This window comes from Polyodon spathula, chromosome 1 (genome assembly GCF_017654505.1).
Source record: "Polyodon spathula isolate WHYD16114869_AA chromosome 1, ASM1765450v1, whole genome shotgun sequence".
NCBI classification, from domain to species: domain Eukaryota; kingdom Metazoa; phylum Chordata; class Actinopteri; order Acipenseriformes; family Polyodontidae; genus Polyodon; species Polyodon spathula.
In genome coordinates, this window is record NC_054534.1 from 71,563,369 (window position 1) to 71,584,631 (window position 21,263).

At 36.2% G+C, this 21,263-nt stretch overlaps 1 protein-coding gene across 1 annotated transcript; it reads left to right on the plus strand.

The window, feature by feature from the left end:
- The first annotated feature begins 15,860 nt into the window (after positions 1-15,860).
- On the plus strand, positions 15,861-19,333 carry LOC121322048 (DNA damage-inducible transcript 4-like protein). Its single transcript, XM_041261517.1, has 3 exons — positions 15,861-16,062; positions 16,314-16,442; positions 17,437-19,333. The coding sequence occupies exons 2-3, from the start codon at positions 16,352-16,354 to the stop codon at positions 17,925-17,927; spliced, it is 582 nt and encodes a 193-aa protein (XP_041117451.1). The 5' UTR covers positions 15,861-16,062; positions 16,314-16,351; the 3' UTR covers positions 17,928-19,333.
- Positions 19,334-21,263: the final 1,930 nt, after the last annotated feature.

Here is a 21,263-nt window from a genome sequence, read left to right on the forward strand (position 1 = left end):
TGCCGTCTTGGTACATCTCATCCTCGCCTCCTGCTTTTGCACTTCAGTAACTACCAACTTCCTCCTTTCAGCTGGAGCTGCTTTTTGCCATCTCGGGAGAGCTGAACTAAGACCAGTCTCCTCTTCCCTGTTGTACTTGCCCCATGATATCACTTATACCTTGCAGCATTTGCATCTTCCACCCCATCTTTTGCTTCCCATTTTCTCACAGTTCTCACTAAGAGTGGTACCTCCCTCACACACTCGTCATGCGATCAGTGTCATTTCCAGATGGACCTTAGCGCACTTAAATTCCTCAGTTAGAGCTGAGACTGGCAGCTGTAGTTTCCCTTTCTTGTAGAGTACCAGTCTACTATGGCTTTGTGGAACTCCAAGCCATTTCCTAATGCATGAACTAACCAAGGCTTCCAGTGTCTCTGCTGCTGATAGGGAAACCTCATACTCACTAAGTAACCACAGCAACCTTGAAAGTTTACTGGGATAGTAGATTCATAGTATAAGACATTACATTTAAGAAAACAACCAATTACTGTTCCAGATATGACAAAATAACACTACATATGTTTCTCTGTTCAGATGTCAACCTGGGCATAGATCATATGGCACAATTCTAGTCCTGACTAGACTCTTTATTTTTGTGACTTATAATAAGTGTAAGTTGTGTGTAGGTTGCCTCTTATCATAAAAGATTTCAGTTTGCAGAGTAGCACAGTCAAACATGATGCTCATTTACACGACAGTAAATCAGAATAAGAAGAATTGCTTCATCGAATAAGCATTTAAAAAGGATGGTAAACTGAAAAATTACCATTTTAATATTCCACAGTTCATTTTTATAAGGGACAACCCAGGACAAGATTGTGTTTAAAAAGAAATACGCAGCAACACATAGTGCGCAGGAAGAATCATCATCAGCAAGAGGGCTATAAAAGCCAGGAGTGTTTACTAAGGCCGTAATGTGGTACTGTTTAAAAGTATTTTGAATTGTCTTTATAAACCAGAATGTTTAGGGTGCCTGAGGAGTCACTTGTTGCAATCTTAGCAGATTCGCCTTATTATGTTACACCTTAAGTTCATATGAATCTCGTTACAACTTGGCACTCTGATGTCAGCAGTTTCACACCAGCCAACACACCCATGTGATAGTATTTATTGCAAAGGGGGGAAGCTGTGAGGGAGTATCTGATTTACTCATGTGATCTTCAAAGTGTTTGTACTGTACTACGGTAAAGGAGCACAGTGCTCAAGTTATTTTTTATTTGTTTTGGAAAAATGGCAGCGACTATTTATACTTGGACATGTGACCCTTAAAAATAGAACCTTGGATCCCAGATTGGGGTGGACAGGGAGACTACTACAGTCAGAGGAGGGCAGGTTTGTGTCCAGGTTGTACAAAGTTTCCAGTCTTTCTGTGGATTCCACATGAAGCGTTGCACTGGCTCTGGTGCTACTGTGGGTTACTTTGGCTGTTTATACTCACAGCACAACAGTGGAACCTACCGGTAGACACCTGCAGGGCTGTCTTTTGTTCTCCAGTGGCTGGTTGCTCACTGATATCCTCTGTGGAGCACCAGGGTGTAGAGGTGGCTCGGATATGGAATCGGAGGAGCCCACAGGCCTTCAGTTCTCCCAAGCTGCTATGGGGATTGATTGGGTGAGGGAGCATAATTGGACCCCGTAAATTAGAAAAAAGGTAAAATAGGCACTAAAACAATTGTCTACTTAACATTTTACTTTATTATTATTTCTTACGATTCTTAATATAGTTGACAACATGTCAAATGCCAATTGTAATCTTGTACTGTAAAAAACTTTGGTGAACTATGTGTCTGTGTGACAGAGATCGAATGATTCTTGGTGTTAGATCTCCTTCCCGACCTGTGAGGGCACTGTGTAAAGGGAACAGAGTACCCTGGACTGGATGGCCCAACAGTTCATTCCCAGGTTTAGGCGGAAGTCGGCCATTTGAAACTGGAAGGACCTGTGTATTGTTATAGAGAATCGTGAGCGTTTTTTTTTTTTGTTGTTTTGTCTGTCTGTCTAAAACTCTGTTCTTTGTTCATTGTTCAATAGATTAGACAGCTAACATGATCTGGAGCTGTGTATTGCAAGCACTTTATTATTTACTGCTTGGTCACCAGACCATTGGCTTACAAATAAACAAACCATTTCACCTGTACTTTGTTGTCTGTTTGTTTCATTGGATTACTGTACATTATTGTACACTGAACAAAAATATAAATGCAACACGTAAAGTGTTGGTCCCATGTTTCATGAGCTGAAATAAAAGATCCCAGAAATTTTCCATACACACAAAAGGCTTATTTCTCTCAAATTTTGTGCACAAATTTGTTTACATCCCTGTTAGTGAGCATTTCTTCTTTGCCAAGATAATCCATCCACCTGACAGGTGTGGCATATCAAGAAGCTGATTAAACAGCATGATCATTACACAGGTGCACCTTGTGCTGGGAACAATAAAAGGCCACTCTAAAATGTGCAGTTTTGCAACACAACACAATGCCACAGATGTCTCAAGTTTTAAGGGAGCTTGCAATTGGTATGCTGACTGCAAGAATGTCCACCAGAGATGTTGCCAGAGAATTGAATGTTAATTTCTCTGCCTGCATAATCACCAGACATGTTACATAAGAACATAAGAACATAAGAAAGTTTACAAACGAGAGGAGGCCATTCGGCCCATCTTGCTCGTTTGGTTGTTAGTAGCTTATTGATCCCAAAATCTCATCAAGCAGCTTCTTGAAGGATCCCAGGATGTCAGCTTCAACAACATTACTGTGGAGTTGATTCCAGACCCTCAAAATTCTCTGTGTAAAAAAGTGCCTCCTATTTTCTGTTCTGAATGCCCCTTGTCTAATCTCCATTTGTGACCACTGGTCCTTGTTTCTTTTTTAAGGCTGAAAAAGTCCCTTGGGTCGACACTGTCAATACCTTTTAGAATTTAGAATGCTTGAATTAGGTCGCCACATAGTCTTCTTTGTTCAAGACTGAACAGATTCAATTCTTTTAGCCTGTCTGCATATGACATGCCTTTTAAGCCCGGAATAATTCTGGTCGCTCTTCTTTGCACTCTTTCTAGAGCAGCAATATCTTTTTTATAGTGAGGTGACCAGAACTGCACACAATATTCAAGATGAGGTCTTACTAGTGCATTGTACAGTTTTAACATTACTTCCCTTCATTTAAATTCAACACTTTTCACAATGTATCCGAGCATCTTGTTAGCCTTTTTTATAGCTTCCCCACATTGTCTAGATGAAGACATTTCTGAGTCAACAAAAACTCCTAGGTCTTTTTCATAGATTCCTTCTCCAATTTCAGTATCTCCCATATGATATTTATAATGTACATTTTTATTTCCTGCGTGCAGTACCTTACACTTTTCTCTATTAAATGTCATTTGCCATGTGTCTGCCCAGTTCTGAATCTTGTCTAGATCATTTTGAATGACCTTTGCTGCTGCAACAGTGTTTGCCACTCCTCCTACTTTTGTGTCGTCTGCAAATTTAACAAGTTTGCTTACTATACCAGAATCTAAATCATTAATGTAGATTAGGAATAGCAGAGGACCTAATACTGATCCCTGTGGTACACCGCTGGTTACCACACTCCATTCTGAGGTTTTTCCTCTAATCAGTACTTTCTGTTTTCTACATGTTAACCACTCCCTAATCCATGTACATGTGTTTCCTTGAATCCCAACTGCGTTCAGTTTGAGAATTAATCTTTTGTGCGGGACTTTGTCAAAAGCTTTCTGGAAATCTAAATAAACCATGTCATATGCTTTGCAATTATCCATTATCGATGTTGCATCCTCAAAAAAATCAAGCAAGTTAGTTAGACACGATCTCCCTTTCCTAAAACCATGTTGACTGTCTCCCAGGACCCTGTTACCATATAGGTAATTTTCCATTTTGGATCTTATTATAGTTTCCATAAGTTTGCATATAATAGAAGTCAGGCTTACTGGTCTGTAGTTACCTGGTTCAGTTTTGTTTCCCTTTTTGTGGATCGGTATTACGTTTGCAATTTTCCAGTCTGTCGGTACCACCCCTGTGTCAAGAGACTGCTGCATGATCTTGGTTAGCGGTTTGTAAATTACTTCTTTCATTTCTTTGAGTACTACTGGGAGGATCTCATCTGGCCCAGGGGATTTGTTTATTTTAAGAGCTCCTAGTCCCTTTAACACTTCTGCCTCAGTTATGCTAAAGTTATTTAAAACTGGATAGGAACTGGATGACATGTGGGGCATGTTGTCAGTATCTTCCTTTGTAAAAACTTGTGAAAAGTAATCATTTAATATATTTGCTATTTTTTTTCTTCATCTACGATTTTGCCATTTGTATCTCTTAAACATTTAATCTCCTCTTTGAATGTTCTCTTGCTGTTGTAATATTGGAAAAACATTTTGGAATTGGTTTTAGCTCCCTTAGCAATGTTCATTTCTATTTCTCTCTTGGCCTTTCTAACTTCCTTTTTGACTTGCGTTTGCAGTTCCGTGTACTCTTTCTGCGTACTTTCTTTTTGGTCCTTTTTTAATGCTCTGTAAAGTGCCTTTTTTCGCTGAATATTTTTTTTAATTGATCTATTAAACCATTTTGGCAATTTAGTTTTACATTTAGATTTATCTACTTTAGGGATATAATTGTTTTGCGCCTCTAGTACTACATTTTTGAAGAACAACCATCCTTCTTCTGTGGGTGTTTTCTCTATTTTACTCCAATCTACTTCTGTTAGTCTCTGTTTCATACCTTCATAGTTTGTTTTTCTAAAATTGTAAACCTTAGCTTTAGTCATTACTTTTGGGGTTTTAAAAAACACTTCAAATGAGACCATGTTGTGGTCTGAGTTTGCCAGTGGTTCTCTGACCTCTGTTTTAGTTATTCTATCTTCGTTATTTGAAAAGACTAAATCAAGGCATGCCTCCCCTCTAGTGGGTGCCTTGACAAATTGTGTTAGGAAGCAGTCATTTGTCATTTCCACCATTTCTAGTTCATCCTTCGTGCTACCCACCGGGTTTTCCCATTTTATTTGGGGGAAGTTGAAATCCCCCATTAGTATGGCTTCTCCTTTGCTACATGCATTTCTAATGTCACTGTATAACAGATTATTGTGCTCACCGTCTGAATCTGGCGGTCTATAGCATGCTCCTATTATTATGCCCTTTGAATTTTTGTCCGTTATTCTGACCCATATTGATTCGGTTTTATTTTCTTTGTCCAGGTTTAACACCTGGGCTTCAAGACTGTTTCTTATGTATAGCGCTACCCCTCCTCCTCTTCTGTCCTGCCTGTCTTTCCTATACCCATTGAGCATGTTTGGGATGCTCTGGATCGACGTGTACGACAGAGTGTTCCAGTTCCCGCCAATATCCAGTAACTTCACACAGCCATTGAAGAGGAGTGGGACAACATTCCACAGGCCACAAGCAACAGCCTGATCAACTCTATGCGAAGGAGATGTGTCGGCTGCATGAGGCAAATGGTGATCACACCAGATACTGACTGGTTTTCTGATCCACGCCCCTACCTTTTTTTTTTAAGGTATCTGTAACCAACAGATGCAAATCTGTATTCCCAGTCATGTGAAATCCATAGATTAGGGCCTAATGAATTTATTTCAATTGACTGATTTCCTTATATGAACTGTAACTTAGTAAAATCTTTGCATTTGTTGCATGTTGAGTTTATATTTTTGTTCAGTGTATTTTGGTTTTAAAACACGTGAATCCAAAATCTCTGTAGAATATGTATATGCACAGATGCTCTACAGACGACATGAAATAATCCAGTTTAAATGACAAAGCACTTAGAATCAATACCCCTTTGTCCAAAATCCTGTGGGCAAAACTGTGCCCATATGATAAGAAGATATAAAATTGCTAAATATTACGTTTGTTTCCCTTGCATGTTGACACTGACACTACTGAAAATAACTGGAGTCACATTTTTCTACACACAAGATTGTGCACTTCTGATTTGATTCCAGCTATGTACATTTATAGAGTATATAGGATCTCTAGGATTTTATCATCCTAACAGTCCATCTAGAATGCACATGTAAATTAGTTTCCAGGCTGGGAAACTGCCCTTGATGTACTGTGCAGATGTTTACAAGCCATGGATTTTACTGGCAGCACTCTCATGTGTTATTTTATTGATCACTCTTTGCAGATACTTCACTGCTGCACTTCAGGTTCAGTCAACACTGAAAACATGTCAATCGCAGGGAAGTCCAGCTCTGAAATGAGTGCAAAGATCCAAGTTTTTGATGAAAAAATGCCTTTAAAAATACAATACATGTTAACTATAAAATGCACATATGGGGAAAATGCGAGCTCTAAGAAGTGACGGTAATTCTCATTAGGAAAAATGTACTGAATTTATTTTGTTAGCGATATGTACTTTTAGAAAATTCCCATAACATATGCTTGCCTACATCCTTCGAATGAAATGTTAAGCCAAGATATTAACTACTGTGTGGATGTAAGAGTCCCTAGTAGTGAATACTAGTAGGGTAGTGTCAATTCAATTCTTTGTTGGGTAAATTACCGTCTGTCTAATTCTCCAAAGAAAAAAAAAAGGAAAAAAAGTTTACATTTGTTCAATAACTTTCTACAGATTTGCTTACTTAATCTTTCACTGCACCTTACTACACTTTCAAATGCATTTATTACAGTCTACCATATACAAGTTTACTATGGTACAATTTAGCAGTTTGAATATGCTTATGCTTAAAATAGTTTTGCCTTGCTTTATATGCCTTTGTTTCATCTAGAATTGATTATTGTAATGCACTTTCTTCTGGTGTCCCAAAACGTGTGGTATCCCGCTTGCAGTTTGTTCAGAATACCGCCACTAGAGTTCTGACTAAAACCAGGAAAAGTGAACATATTACCCCCGTACACAGGCTTCCTGTGCCGTATAGATTTGATTTTAAGATTTTGCTGTTAGCTTACAAGGTCATGAATGGATTACCACCTAGTTATTTGTAGGAATAACTGACACGTTATCTTCCAAACCGCACTCTGAGATCACAGATGCGGTGCTGCTGGTTATTCCTAGGGCCAACAAAATCCCAGGAGGTAGGGCTTTTACTTGTATAGCTCCTAAATTATGGAATGCTCTGCCCTCGTTTGTCAGGGAAGCTGGGACCGTTACAGTTTTCAAATCAAGACTAAAAACATACTTTTATAAAATGGCTTTCTAAGTGGGTTTTAATGTAACTTTAAAACTGCTTTTGTATTATGCGTATACAGTTATTTAAATGGTCTGACTGTGGCAGTTGTATGTGTGACATGCTATACAAATGTATTGTGGTTTGTTATTTTTCTGCTATGACCTGTACAGTGCTTTGCAATACTTTTGTATAAAAAGTGCCATATAAATAAAATAAATAAATAAATAAATAAATAAATAAAGTAACCAAGCTTAACTATCTTTTCTCTAATCTTTCACCATGGCGCTACAAGAAGATATTTTTTTGTCATATCAAAATGTTTCCCTTCAGGTTTTATACATAAACTCAACTCATCCAAGGTGTTTGATATATTTGCTGATAAAAACAACAACAACAACAAAATATATATTTCTAGTAACCCATAAATGAAACAGTTATTATTAGACTATTCTGCACCTTTCATCTTATATGTCTTCTAGATTACCAGCTTGCACCTGCACTTTGTACCATCCAGAGATAAAGTTATCTCTCTTTATGAAATCAAAGCACCTGCATTGCATTAATAACCACTCACTGAGACTGAGAGAAGCAAATAACAACTTCAAGCGCTCTGTGTAAAACTAACAACTGTTTTAAAAGGTGTGTGTGCATTTATTATAATTATAGATAGGTTTGTGTGGTCCACAACTGGCGTCTAATACTCACAAAAAATGTTTAGCCTATTTATCTGTAAGAGGGAAATAAGCAACCTATTAACACCTCTGTACGGTATATAAGTTTGTCACACTTTTGAGTTTGACATCTATTGTTGAGTTTTTAAATTTAGAGAACTTCTTATAAAATTGTGATAAAACCTTATAAGGTTGAGGAGCCCGAATATATGCATAATCACTTACATTTACTTGTTATGTTTTTACACTGCTTTAGCTGTTGCCCTACTGACATTTACTGAAGAGTAATATAATAGTTTTGACCTCTTTTAAGACTCTGCTAGGTAATGCTCATTAGAAAGACAGCCAGGTTTAAAGGGAGTTTTGTGTTAAAATACTGTATATGGCCATTCCTGGTGGACTGGTGATATACTGTAAAGGGGGTATCTTTTTCTGCTCCAGAGCAAAAGCTTACTAAATCTTTACCAAATTGTTTGAAACTATTTTGGAGTTCACCTATGTATACTAATACCTCGTTTCCATAGTCAAGCCAACTCAAGTGCACCCATGTGCTCCCGGGGTAGCCTGAATTTTGAAAAACTCGAGTTGAGGTGCAACGTGAGTTGGCAAAAAAAAAAAATGTTTCCAGGGTTTTCTGAGTTTCTCGAGTTATTATGTGTGCTGGACAAGTCACATATGTTATCGCGAGAGGTAGCCAGATAGTAACCAGGTATCCAGATTACTGTATCATCATTATTGACATTGTAACATTTTTATCATCAAACATGACAATGAATACTTCACTGCACACTGTTTTGTGATATTGGACGGTGTCCTAAAATCACATCTAATCCGTCATACTAGCGGAATGTTTTGAGATCGTTTCCGCTTTTGATATTCTGGTCCTTGATTTTTTCCCTACATTGCTACACTCACACCCATGGCAAGTAGAACTTGATTTATATTTTGAAACACTTTTTTATTGCGAAAAGATCCTTGAGCCTGACTTTGAATGACCAGATCTCCCCAAACAGAGATCAGTCATAACGTTTGATCATGATTCCACGTTGCATAATGTACTGTCATGTTAAATCGTTTTTTTTTTTTTTAATTACTTTAATTATTACTACTTAAATTACTTAATTACTAAATTACTCATTTTTTAAAGTTAAATTACAGGTAAGCTATTATTTTGTTTTTTGCTAATCATATTTTGCAACTGACACTAGCTTTAGAGGTTATTGCCAAGACCAGGGATTCCATGATTAGTAATGCATTTTCTGCTCGTCCCGAATTAATTTGGGGCAGCCTGCATAGTGCAATGGTACCAAAGAACGCGTTACAAAAACATGGAAACGCAGGATTGGGGGAGTGGGCAATTAGGGCGTGTACTCGAGTTGCCTTGACTATGGAAACGAGGTAATAGTGAATCGATACCAAAGAACACGGGTACGCGCCCGAATTGGAGGCCAACTCGAATTTTACAAAAACATGGAAACGCAGCATTGGGGGGGGGGGGGGGGTGGGGGGGGGGGTGCAATTAAGGTGTTTACTTGATTTTAGTTTGTAGGAAAAAGTATTTGGATTTCAACACATGCCTCCAGGACAGATTTCAGCATAGTGCTTTAGAATTATAAAATCTGGGAAACAAAAATGCGTTTAATGCATTTTACTGTAATTATGATCACTTCAATGTTAAAGTACATTTCTTTGGGGTCAGTGCATTGATAACCTCTGCTGCAGTTTACCATCATGAGAAACAGTGGCCTGTCTTGCCCTCAGTCTATTTTCTAATCCAAGCGATTATGATCTGTATCCTAATCTGATGGACCACCTAAAGATAAAAAACACAAAGGTCGCAATCAGCTTCTGGCTCCCAGCAGACTCTTTTATCAGTTATCATGAAACTGGTGGACAGGCTGGAGCTGTATCTGGTAAACTTTTTACAATAAAGTGCCCCTTTTCCTTTCTATTTATGTTCCCATCCACAAAGGGCACACTTTGAATATTTTAATAACATGTAACAACCCACTAAAGTTACTTCAAGCCTCCCAATTTAAAACCGCCTGGGTTAGAGCGTCTATCTGCAAAGATTCTACAGCATGTAACACACAATTCCTCACTTCTGAGTTATACATTTTCAAATGATGTATTTATAAATTATTATATAATAATAATAATATTAATAATAATTATAATAATATAATAATAAACTTTATTATTTATATAGCGTATAATTTATTTTATATATAAGCATTCGTCTCAGAGAGCTTAACAAAAGAAAATACAACAAGTCATCAAAACACAGAACCGAAACACAGAAATGCAGACTCATAAGAAAGCCTTTCTAAAAAAGTTAGTCTTAAGATTCAATTTAAAAACACTTAAAGTAGCAGAGACCCTAATCTCTATAGGAAGAGAGTTCCACAATTTAGGGGCATAGCAACTAAATGCCCTGTCGCCCGTAGTGCATAGGCGAGCACGAGGGACACTCAGCAATCTAAGATCTTGTGAGCGGAGGTTGTGGGTATTAGTATAAAATGATAAAAGATCAGATAAATAAAGTACGGGGCCAGCCCAGGAAGAGCCTTATAGGTAAGCAGTAGAATTTTAAAATCGACTCAAAACCTAAAAGGCAGCCAATGCAAGGCCTCTAAAATAGGAGCGATATGATCTCTGGTGCAAGACCTGGACAGAATTCTGGCTGCAGAGTTCTGGACATATTGCAGTCTGGCAAGGATGCAAATTGAGACACTAGCAAACAGGGCATTACAGCAGTCAATCCTGGAAAACACAAACACATGGACTAGTTTTTCAGCAGCAGGTTGCGAAAGCATAGGTCGCAGCTAGCTATATTTCTGAGGTGGAAAAAGAAACCTTGACAGTGGTTAGTTAAATGGATCATTTATACCATATGCATTTCCCAGATATTTTATTTCTTACCTGGTAAATACAGTATCATATTATGTGTTTTCTATATGACTCTAGTTTGTTGTTGCTTAGATCATTATTTGCCATGTTTACTAACTATTCCAGCAAAAATTGATTCTCGTCAAGGCTGATTTTCCTAATCAACCCCCAAGTCAATTTTACTATGTTAATATGTTTTACCTTACCATTTCTGTGTTTTTGAAGCCATGGATAAGAGGTAAAAAAAAGATTATCATCTATGAGACAAATTCTGGGGATTCTTGTGAAGTAATGTAGCACATTGAATAATCTGACTATTTTTAAAAGATTTCTCTCGAGGAATAAGCTATTAAGCTGCTACATGTTTCAAACGCATCTAATCAGCAAATATCTGATACACCTGGCACACAGCCAACGCTGCTGTGGAGATGTTCACCTATTTATAGTAGCACCTTCCTATGGAGCCACACAGGATACCACTGAATAGCTGTGCATGCTTGCCCTAAGTGCTTATTTAAAACAAATGTTGTTGTTTGGTTGCTGGTTTTCAGAACCTGGAAGGGATTTCATTGCCCAGAATGGATCTCTCCCCTTTTCAAAAATCAGCACGCAAATGAGTGGTCAACCTGGGAATTGCCTGCAAGGAAAACAACTAGTAATTGTGACACTCCATGCACATAAATTGAGACAAAGTTGTATGCAAGAATATAATTTTAGATACTGGTAACTGATCATAATGATACTGATATGAAAATTTGCATAATGCACAAAACCAAATAGTGATTCTCAACTATGAGTTAATCATATAAGTGAAAACAGATAGCGAGTGAGCCTGTATTAGGTTTGAATCATACCTCAATAAGGCAAGATAGATGAGTAGAATTCTGGTGCTGGTGTTGAAGCAGCTATTTACCTTAAGGCTTTCCATTGAGTGTAGTTTGTTTTAGATGGCTATGTTTCAATTACTGTTAATGAGTAACTTCTGTTTGTTATCAGCTTCTTTAAGATAAACAGCAGGGTTTGGAAAAACCAAGATAAAGATACAAACTGTCAATGCTAATGGTACCCTCAGTCAACATTAAGAACCCTTGCAACATCAAGCCTTCATGTCCTGCTGTTACATTTTAAATTGCTCTATTAAAATCATGGTTGAAGCATTTTTCCACAACATCACAATAAATGATTGCTATAAATATACATTTTAACATAGCCTCATCTAACCTGTTTTACTACAACAGATTAAAACTGTCCAACAAGGTAAAAATGGGATCCTGCAGGACCAAGGGTGTTGATGACTTTGCAAATTAAGAGATACAAATTACGAGGCTTATCGATTTTAAAGAAACACAACATGTTTACTTTAACATGTTATATATAACATACGTTCAGTTATCTTTATCACACAATTATCTTATTTGAAGTCAATGAGATAGTCATAATACAGTTATACTTAAAATGGTACCACATTGTCAACATTTTCATATTTTGACATGTCATAAAAATATTACAGAGTACTTATAAACTGTATTACAAAAATGTGGTACCATATCAGTGCCAGCATGTTACAACATCAACATATCAGTGTTTTTCTACAATATTTTTCTTATTTTTTACAACTACAGAGGTTTTATATTGTTACAGGCTTTCAAATGAGCTGTGAATATCCTACAAAATTGTCTCCAAGAAAAATGCAGACTAATATTTTAATCAATATGTATTATATTTATGAATAAACTGATGTTCTTTTATTAAAATAAAACACTTTTAAATGTTGTTACCTTTTCACTGGGATTATTTTCTTGTGCGTAATGATATTTATTATTATTGGAAAGATTTTTTTTTTTTTTTTAAATGTGCTGTGTTACTTTAAAAGGTAAATAAGTCTAATCATTTTACATTTGTTTTATGATAGCACTAAGGCACTGCAGGACATAACCACACACTTAAGGGTTAAAGGCACTCCGCTTTGTGTCGTGTCTTATAAATCTTTAAGTGTGTAGTTATACCATGTCAACCCATCCCCTGGAATGCCTTAGTGCTTCACTAATTAATAGTTCCACATTAAACATGTGACAATGGTCTTAGGGAGGCATGTTTTATGCTTTTTGTGCTTTAAAAAAATCATCTTAACAGATGTTTATAACAGTGCAGTTTTGTGGTTTATGTGAACCTTGTACCACTTAATTGCAAGCGATGTCTGGAATCACCTAAAGTAATAAATAATTCCCATCAGATGTACAGTAATATACTACACAAGCTGCTCAGTACAGAGCTTTATCAAAAATTTACATCAAAAATAAGTTGTAAAAAAAAAAAAAATGGTAACAAACTATCTTTGAAAACTTAAATTAATTAACAGAGTTGCTTATTTCTAGTTTTGCAACATTACCAATTTTTCACAAAACACCTGCTGCAGTGCAATCATGTTCTTTGTAAATTATAAAATTGGACTAACTGAATTAGGCTTGGATACATATAATACAGTTCAGGAATAGTAAACTTTGAAGTAAACCTAATCTCCATGCTATAATTTTATTGTGTAATGAATAATTTTCAGCTTTTTATTCCATTCCTGTGTAAAAGGAGAGCACCCATTTCACTGTTTTATGCTGTAGTAGTTCGCTATTCAATGTCAATCAAACAAAATACATTCACTAGCTAAAAGTTACTTGATTACTCTTCATTTAAAGGCTTGAGTGGGGGAAAATCAACAAAATCTTATTTTGTATTAAAGAATATGTTTATATATTTGACTCACTGACTTTTCTTTTTACAGTATATGTCACAGCTAAGCTGTTGGGACAGAAACAATAACACAAATGTTCAGACTATTTGAGTGGTTGTTTTACAAAGCATGAGGCCCCTTCTGGACTCATTAGTTCCATTCACCCGTAAGATTTAATATTATAAGTCAAGCACCCATCTGCTTCAGGGATATTATGGCAACAAGCTTATCTCTCCCTCAATCCAAAAACAATAACCAGTTACAGTTTGATCAAAAGATAATCAGTGGTCTGCATATTGTGTTTTTGAGGCCCTGACTGTCATGTGTGTTGGGGGGTTAGAGCAACAGCAAATAAGCTGGGATTTTTGAGATGTTGATTGCCATAATTATTTGCCACTGAGATTAACTTAGTGTAAACAGTTGTAAATGCATTTCTTTGGCAAAGTATGGGGATTAAACTGACTGCAAGTCTGGTCTGAAAGTCAAACTTGCCACATACTATTGGGTAGTTTCAGTATATTCAAAGCCTTTTTAGTGGCAGCCACAAAGAACTCTGAAATCATTCTGTCAACAAAATGTACTGATTTTCCAACAGAGCTTGGCCTAGATTTATAAGCCATTATTGTGTAATTACCATTGTTCATGCCTGACTCACTGGGCAGAATACTTCTTTGTCAATGACACGTGATGCCTTATATTTTAGCCATTTGACAATGACTTTGGAAGAAGTTTAAGAGTAGCCTTTATACTACTTAAACTGTTTTAGTAAACAATGGTCTTATATTGGTGAAATGACTGGAGGTGGTTAGACACAGAAATGAAAGCTGTAAATGTTCTGGATTCTAGTGGATCATTTTCTATATTATAATCTCACTATTTCAGAAAGACTACTGTTAAAATACATGGTTTGCAGAAAGAAAAAAAAGTAATAGTATCAATGCAACATCACTTCCCAATACAGAATACAAAGGTAACACTAACAATCCTGTCTAATATAACATACTGTCATGAATGGACAATTTCTATGACAAACAACATGTGATCTTATTTTTTTGCTTTGCTTTTCATTTTCACATCTGGCACTTTTTTTAGACCGTGTCTGCCAAATAAATAAATAATTATTAAAAATACTACTACTACTACTACTACTACTACTACTACTACTACTACTAATAATAATAATAATAATAACAATAATATTTCAATACAAATTATTAATCTGTGTGTGTGTGTGTGTGTGTGTGTGTGTGTGTGTGTATATATATATATATATGATATATATTATAATATATTAGATATATATAATATATTATATAATATTTTTAAATTTTTTAATATTACCATAATGTTATGGTATATATGATAAATTAAATTACATGTAAAATCAATAAAAGAACCCCATCAGTTTTTTTTTTTTTGTTTTTTGGGTTTTTTTTATTTACAAAGAGGACGTGTTTGACTGTCTGCCATTAGCATTTGGTAAGAAGATGTACTGTGTAACAATGCATAGCAGAGCGGGATTTATCAGCATTGGCCGGAAAAAAAAAATGCGAATCTAATATAGACTGCTTGTTCCTAATCATCAGAATGTATAACATGGATTATAACATTAGTTGTTTAAATGCTATGTAAAGCATAATGGATACATACTCACATATTCATAGATACCAAGGTAAATGCACCAAAAAATGGTGAGAGAATTAAAATACTTAATTGACGTGAATTGTGAAATCGTGCCTAACCTTATGAATGAGGCTGACAATTGGGAGAAAAAAAACATCCCAAAAGTCGACAGACGCGAGATGTCTGAAAATTCACCTATGAAAACAATAACCTCCTAACCACTTCTATGGGTTTTAATAGTAATGTTAACCTGTTTACTTCAGTCATTCACATGTTAAATATGAACCCTTGCCTAATATAAAAACAATAGCGCACTACAGGGAAGCAACAAACGATAATGTATAATTCGTGAAAATATTTTGATTGTTCTAGAAATACAGACAACAGTAATACAAACTCCCAAATAGCGCAACATAAACATAATTAAATACAGTTAAAAAGTGCAATGTAGAAAAAAGATTGTTATAAAGTATAAAAAGAACACAAAATACATAATCAAGCACCGAGATTTTAAAGATAAAAAATAAATCCAGCTGAAAAATAAATTTTAAAAAAAGGGAACGCTCAGGAAAACGATATAAAAAAAAAAAAAAAAAACAGGTAGCAACACACTACCTTTGTCTTTAATTGGCTACTTCTGTGAGATCAGTAGCCAATCACATCTCCGGATTTTTGTTATCACGTCTCTGAGAAGTCAGCTGCGCGCAGATTGGAATTGTAATTCCAGAATGCCACCGTGCGCACTGATTGGCTGAAGCGCTGCAGTCGTCTGTGAGCGAGGAGGCTATAAAGTTTCTGAGAAGCGCATACATTTGCGTTCATTTGGTGTTTGTGTACTGATATTGTGTTTGAGGGGGGTACAGTTGCAGTACTGGGAGAGGTGGCTGTGTGAAAGGGAACGTCTACTCGTCAAATTATTATTATTTTTATTATTATTTTTTATATTTAAAAAAGGTAAGCGGAATGATGCTTTTGTATTTGTGAAATATGTTTGTCTTAAACCTTAGATGGCAGTATGAAAGCCAGGCGATAATACATACGGTTTGGTATAGGAACGCCTTTATGTGTTTTTTAATGTTATTTTTGAAAGTCATTGTAATTTATTGGTATATTTTTATGTATCATTAAGCTTAAATGCAGCTGTGCAAATGTATGTTAAATATTACATTAACGCACGTGTTTTTTTTGTTTTTTTCTAAATCCAGCACTTTAACGTAACTAATTTGCACGAAGATCTAAAACAATGGTTGCCACCAGTACAATGAAGATCAAAAATGCAGAATGCATTTCAGAGCTAATAGACCGGAGATTTGACCACGCACAAATAGATGAAGGTAGGTGTTTGTATGCAATCGAAATGTGTGGACTAAATGTGTTCAGTCGAGCATAAGCAGACGTGCCACGGCATGTATTTAAGTACAAAGACTTGCTGCAGAGGAGTAGCGCACAGATGACAAGGGAGGGAGGGGGCTCTAATTACGATGAAGTGGTCGTTTAACTATGGTTTGAATTCAGCTGGACTCGTCTGCTACATGGACTACACAAACGGTAACACAATCAATGGGCAATTCTTGAAATAAGATTTGATAAGGATTTTCTTTTGCTCCATGCCGGTATTGCAGTCCTTAAGAATACTGAATTGCCCCCACCGCATCAAAAACAGTCCTTATGTTAGGGCAAACGAGTTTAATCCTAAATCTCAGTAATCCTAATTTTAAATGTAAAGAATCTGAGGTATAACTTTCCAGATGGCAGTCTCGTTTAATAGCAAGAACATTCATTGAAATAAATCAGACTAGCTGAGCTAGTTCAGCGTTAGTTCTTGAAATGTGGTTTTCTAAAATGTCTCCATTCTGTTTGAAAGTTCAGGCTTTCTGGGCTAGTGTCTCTTTAAATAAATGGTCCAGCTGTCTCCTAGACGATATGCAGGACTAACTCATTTGAAACCTGATAGCTTGCCTGCTGTAGTTGGAGATGACAAATTCTGTGGTATGGAACTCCTTGTGATTTATAGTAACGCAAACCTAAAGTTTTCTTTTTGTCATTTACCACACTAGAAACACTTGCACTGGCCCAAGATAACGTATGACCTTGAGTTGTTTTCCTAAAGCTGTACTTTTGATTCTATTTTTAAAGTTAATGATTTTAATTCATTGTCTTTATACACAGTATGTTGCCACCTATTCATTTCCCCACTGCAAAGGGTCCAGAAATACAATCATCTAGCCACCCTTTCTCTGCTTGGTCAGGTTGTGTTGCTCACAGTTACACGTGTTTGCAATTGTATATATTCTAGCAAATCTAAATGTAACTATTCATGCTTTTTAGAACTGGACTACTGGTATCATGGCCTGATTGAGCCCAATCTGAATGGAGAGGTGTTTGAGGAGAGAACCTGCCAGAATCTGGCCAAAATGTTTGAGAACTGCCTATCCCGAGCTAAGAAGACCAAACTGCACTGCTCGGAGGTTCTGGTCCCTGAGAAGCTCACTAGGAGGATAGCTCGGGACGTCCTGCGGCTCTCTTCTGGCGAGCCCTGTGGTCTACGGGGCTGCATCCTGTTTATCAACTTGGAGGTCGAAAACGTGTGCAAAAAACTGGACAGGATAATCTATGACTCCAGTGTGGTGCCCACATTTGAGCTGACCCTGGTGTTCAAACAGGACAGCAGTGCTTGGCCCAGCCTTAGAGACTTCTTCCTCATCGGCACTTGTTTCGCTCCTGGGTTCCGGCATGCTCTGAAGCTCAGCCCCGGGTTTAGACTGGTTAAAAAGAAACTGTATTCCCCGTCGGCTGGTACCGTTGTAGAGGAGTACTGAAACTTCACGCACTTCTATGTTTGGCAAAATCTGAATGTAAAAACCACGTGTTTTGAGACTGCTGGTCTTTTAAAAGATTGTTTTGTGTTGCATATTTTGAGGGGTGGGTGGGGAGCATTGCAGAGACGTAGTCACTTTAAAAAGGTGGGCCTTCCAATGGATTTCACCTCCAGTGTGTTTTATTTTTTTTTTTTTTTTTTGTACGGCCGCTTTTATCATTTGTCGCCACTACAGATGTTCATGGGTGGTATAACAAGTGATCAAAATGTCATGTTCTAGCGACAAAATCTGTTTTCCTCATTTCATTTTAAGCACAATACAACGAATCCTTCAGTGGGTAGATTTGAAGACTACTGTTTTCGCCCCATGACTTTTAGGTGGCTAACTGTTTATTCAAATGGAAGCAGACTTTTTTTTTTTTTTGTGAAATTGTGAGGTCTGTTCCGTCAATTAAAAGATGCAATAATTGGTTATTTGGTACGTGACAATTGCTTCTATTAACATTAATCTATTAACACCTGTGTATCTTTCTTTTGTGTTAAGAGTCTTGCACTCTGATCAAACCTTGACTAAAATTGCCCTTGGCTAACTGCTTTGAATTTGGGTAAATGTGTATTATGTTTACTGATTTACCAATTGAGTTGATGGGAGGAGGGGGGCTTGGGTTATTAAGTTTAGCATTGGAATATGCAAGCTGCAGGTTGGCCAGAAAAGTAATTGTGGTCAGTAGCATTACTTTGTTTTTGAAGCTTGATAATGCTGCTTCCAGTGTTTTAACAGTAATGTTTTGCAACAGTGGAAAGTGTGTGGATTCTTTCTTTCTCTCTTTCTTTTTCACCCACTCAAGCCATGTTGCTAGCGATGCTGCTAATTAGTGTTTAATATTGGGCAAGATAGCTGTATCTTGCACAGTAGTCAAGTGGACTTGCAAAACGCATTTTACATAATTCTAAACTGGTAGCACATGGGTCACCCTAAACAAATCCTTGGGTCACCAGCCACTTAATCCTTCTGATGCTTGCATTTTTTTTTTTTTTCCCCCCAGTTCTAAAACAACTTTTTTTTTTTTTTTTTTTTTTTTAAAACTAAGGTCAGTAAAGACTAGATTAATTTTGTGATTCTGGGTGGTTGTAGTGGGTTTTTTTTTTTTTTTTTTGTTTTACTATTTGCACTTTTTTTTGCATTGACGATTATTGCACAATTTGAACACTGTTAATTATGGTTTGTTGTCACTATAGTGCCCTATTAGACTTTTGTACACTTTCCATTTTTACAAATGTCAAGATGCCTTTCTAAGGTGTTTACTGCTGCAGTGCTATTACTCTGCAGCTGGAGCCTTCTATGCTTAAATTCCTGTTAAAGGAAGACAATTTTTTGTCTTTTTGACAATAAAAAATATTTTTAAATTTGTGTTTTTTTCTTTAGACTCAATACAAACACTATTTTCATTATCCATATCGCCCATGTTTCGTTTCTTTTCTTTAACATCTTGGGTGGCAATACCAACTGCAAAAAAGGTTTTTAAAGTGAGTTAACTATTTTGGTTTCCCTTTTTAAAGGGGGATTTTATAGCCAAGCTACAAGAACCAGTGGCGCTGTGGGTAGGACAAGTTATTGGTTATAGTAACATGTTGAAATAGTAGACGACATCAATGTCAGAGTGTATGGTCTGAATATGTATACATGGATGCTGAGTGGCCAAAGACTGGTTTTTATGATAGAGAGTACGGTTAATACAGATTTTGAATCTGTTTCACTTGTATAGAAACAATCTAAAAATTCACTTTGCATACTGGTGATATATATATTTTAGCCCAGATTTTACCAAGTAAAGTATTTATTCATATACCTGATACCCTATCTACAAGATAATTAAGAAAAATAGATTTCTGTATTTTTAGACCAAATGCATCCGCTCCAAGGAAACCTACTTTTCATGTGTGCGTACATAATGTATTCACACAAGGCAGGATTCAGGTCTGGCTGCAGGGGTAATTGCAAAAACCATTTTTCACCTTGCTTGTTTTTGTGCAGGCTCCTTGGATATAAATAATTCATGTAGCAGAGCAGATGCTGAAATTGACTCGAGCCTTCATAGATGCAGAGTTGTTGTTCAGAATTTCACTCTTGTAGCACAATGCAGTTCTTTCATGTGACTAACAAACAAGTGGAACTGAATGGCACAAGTGTTCCATTAATACGAAACTGCTGCTTTTTTTTTTTTTTTTTTTTTTTTTAAATGTAAATGGGGAGAGTGGGTTCAGTACTCCTTATACGTGTGTGTGTTTTTTTTGTTGTTTTTTTTGTATTTATTGCAAACTATATATGGCTTCCCAGATTTCCAAAAATTCAAAAAAAAAAACAATTTAAACACCTTTAATTCAAAACCTATTTAGTGCATATTATAAAGAAATATGGCTTTACAATAAACATCTGGATAGCAAAACTGTGCAGCTGCTGGTTAGTCCAAAATTATCATATCTACTTTTAAGTGTCATTTGTACATAATCTAGATTTTAGTCAACCTTTCCTTAATATGAATTGCAGTATTTTTTTTTTCTGGCAAAGCTTACAAAAACTATTTCCCTCTTTACTAACACTCATTTCTCCTTGGTCCTTTGAGTGAAACAGGTGGTACACATGTTTGTGTGTGGGGGGGGGGGGAACATCACCACAGTCACCGATAACCACAAAGACGACTTGTGCAGTCAAATAAACCATCAACTGTACAGTATCTGGAGTTATTTATACTACTTGTCAGAATCAAAATCACACTATGTAGGACAAATGTGTAATTGTGTGCACCAACAGTTATATTTAATTGTTTTTTTTTAGTAAGAATGCTCCACTTGCAGTATATTTCCAAGCTGATCAAGAGGAATGCATCCATAAAAATTATGCGTTACGGTTTTTTTTTTTTTAGTATTGCGTTATATACGGGGTTTTTTATGTTTTGTCTTGCACTGTTTTTAAATTTATTCTGGCTCTATTTAAGTCATACGCTCAAAGGAAAAGAATAAATGCTTATTTCAAAAATTGATTTAAGAATCCTGATCAGTTGTAAAGCTCACATCTTGGCTAATTAGAATTTTTAAAAATTATATATATATATATATATATATATATTCATATATATATATATATTATCCCCTTAAGTAACGTTGCATGCAAACAAACTTTTTTTTTTTTTTTTTTGGTTTTGTTTTATTACTTAACTTTAAAAATTAAAATCTGACCCACACCAAAGGTATCCGGTTTACCAGTTTATGCTGCATTGTGGTACATTTCTTTGTAGGTTTCAACTTCACTGGGTTTGCACAGGTTATCAGGAACCAG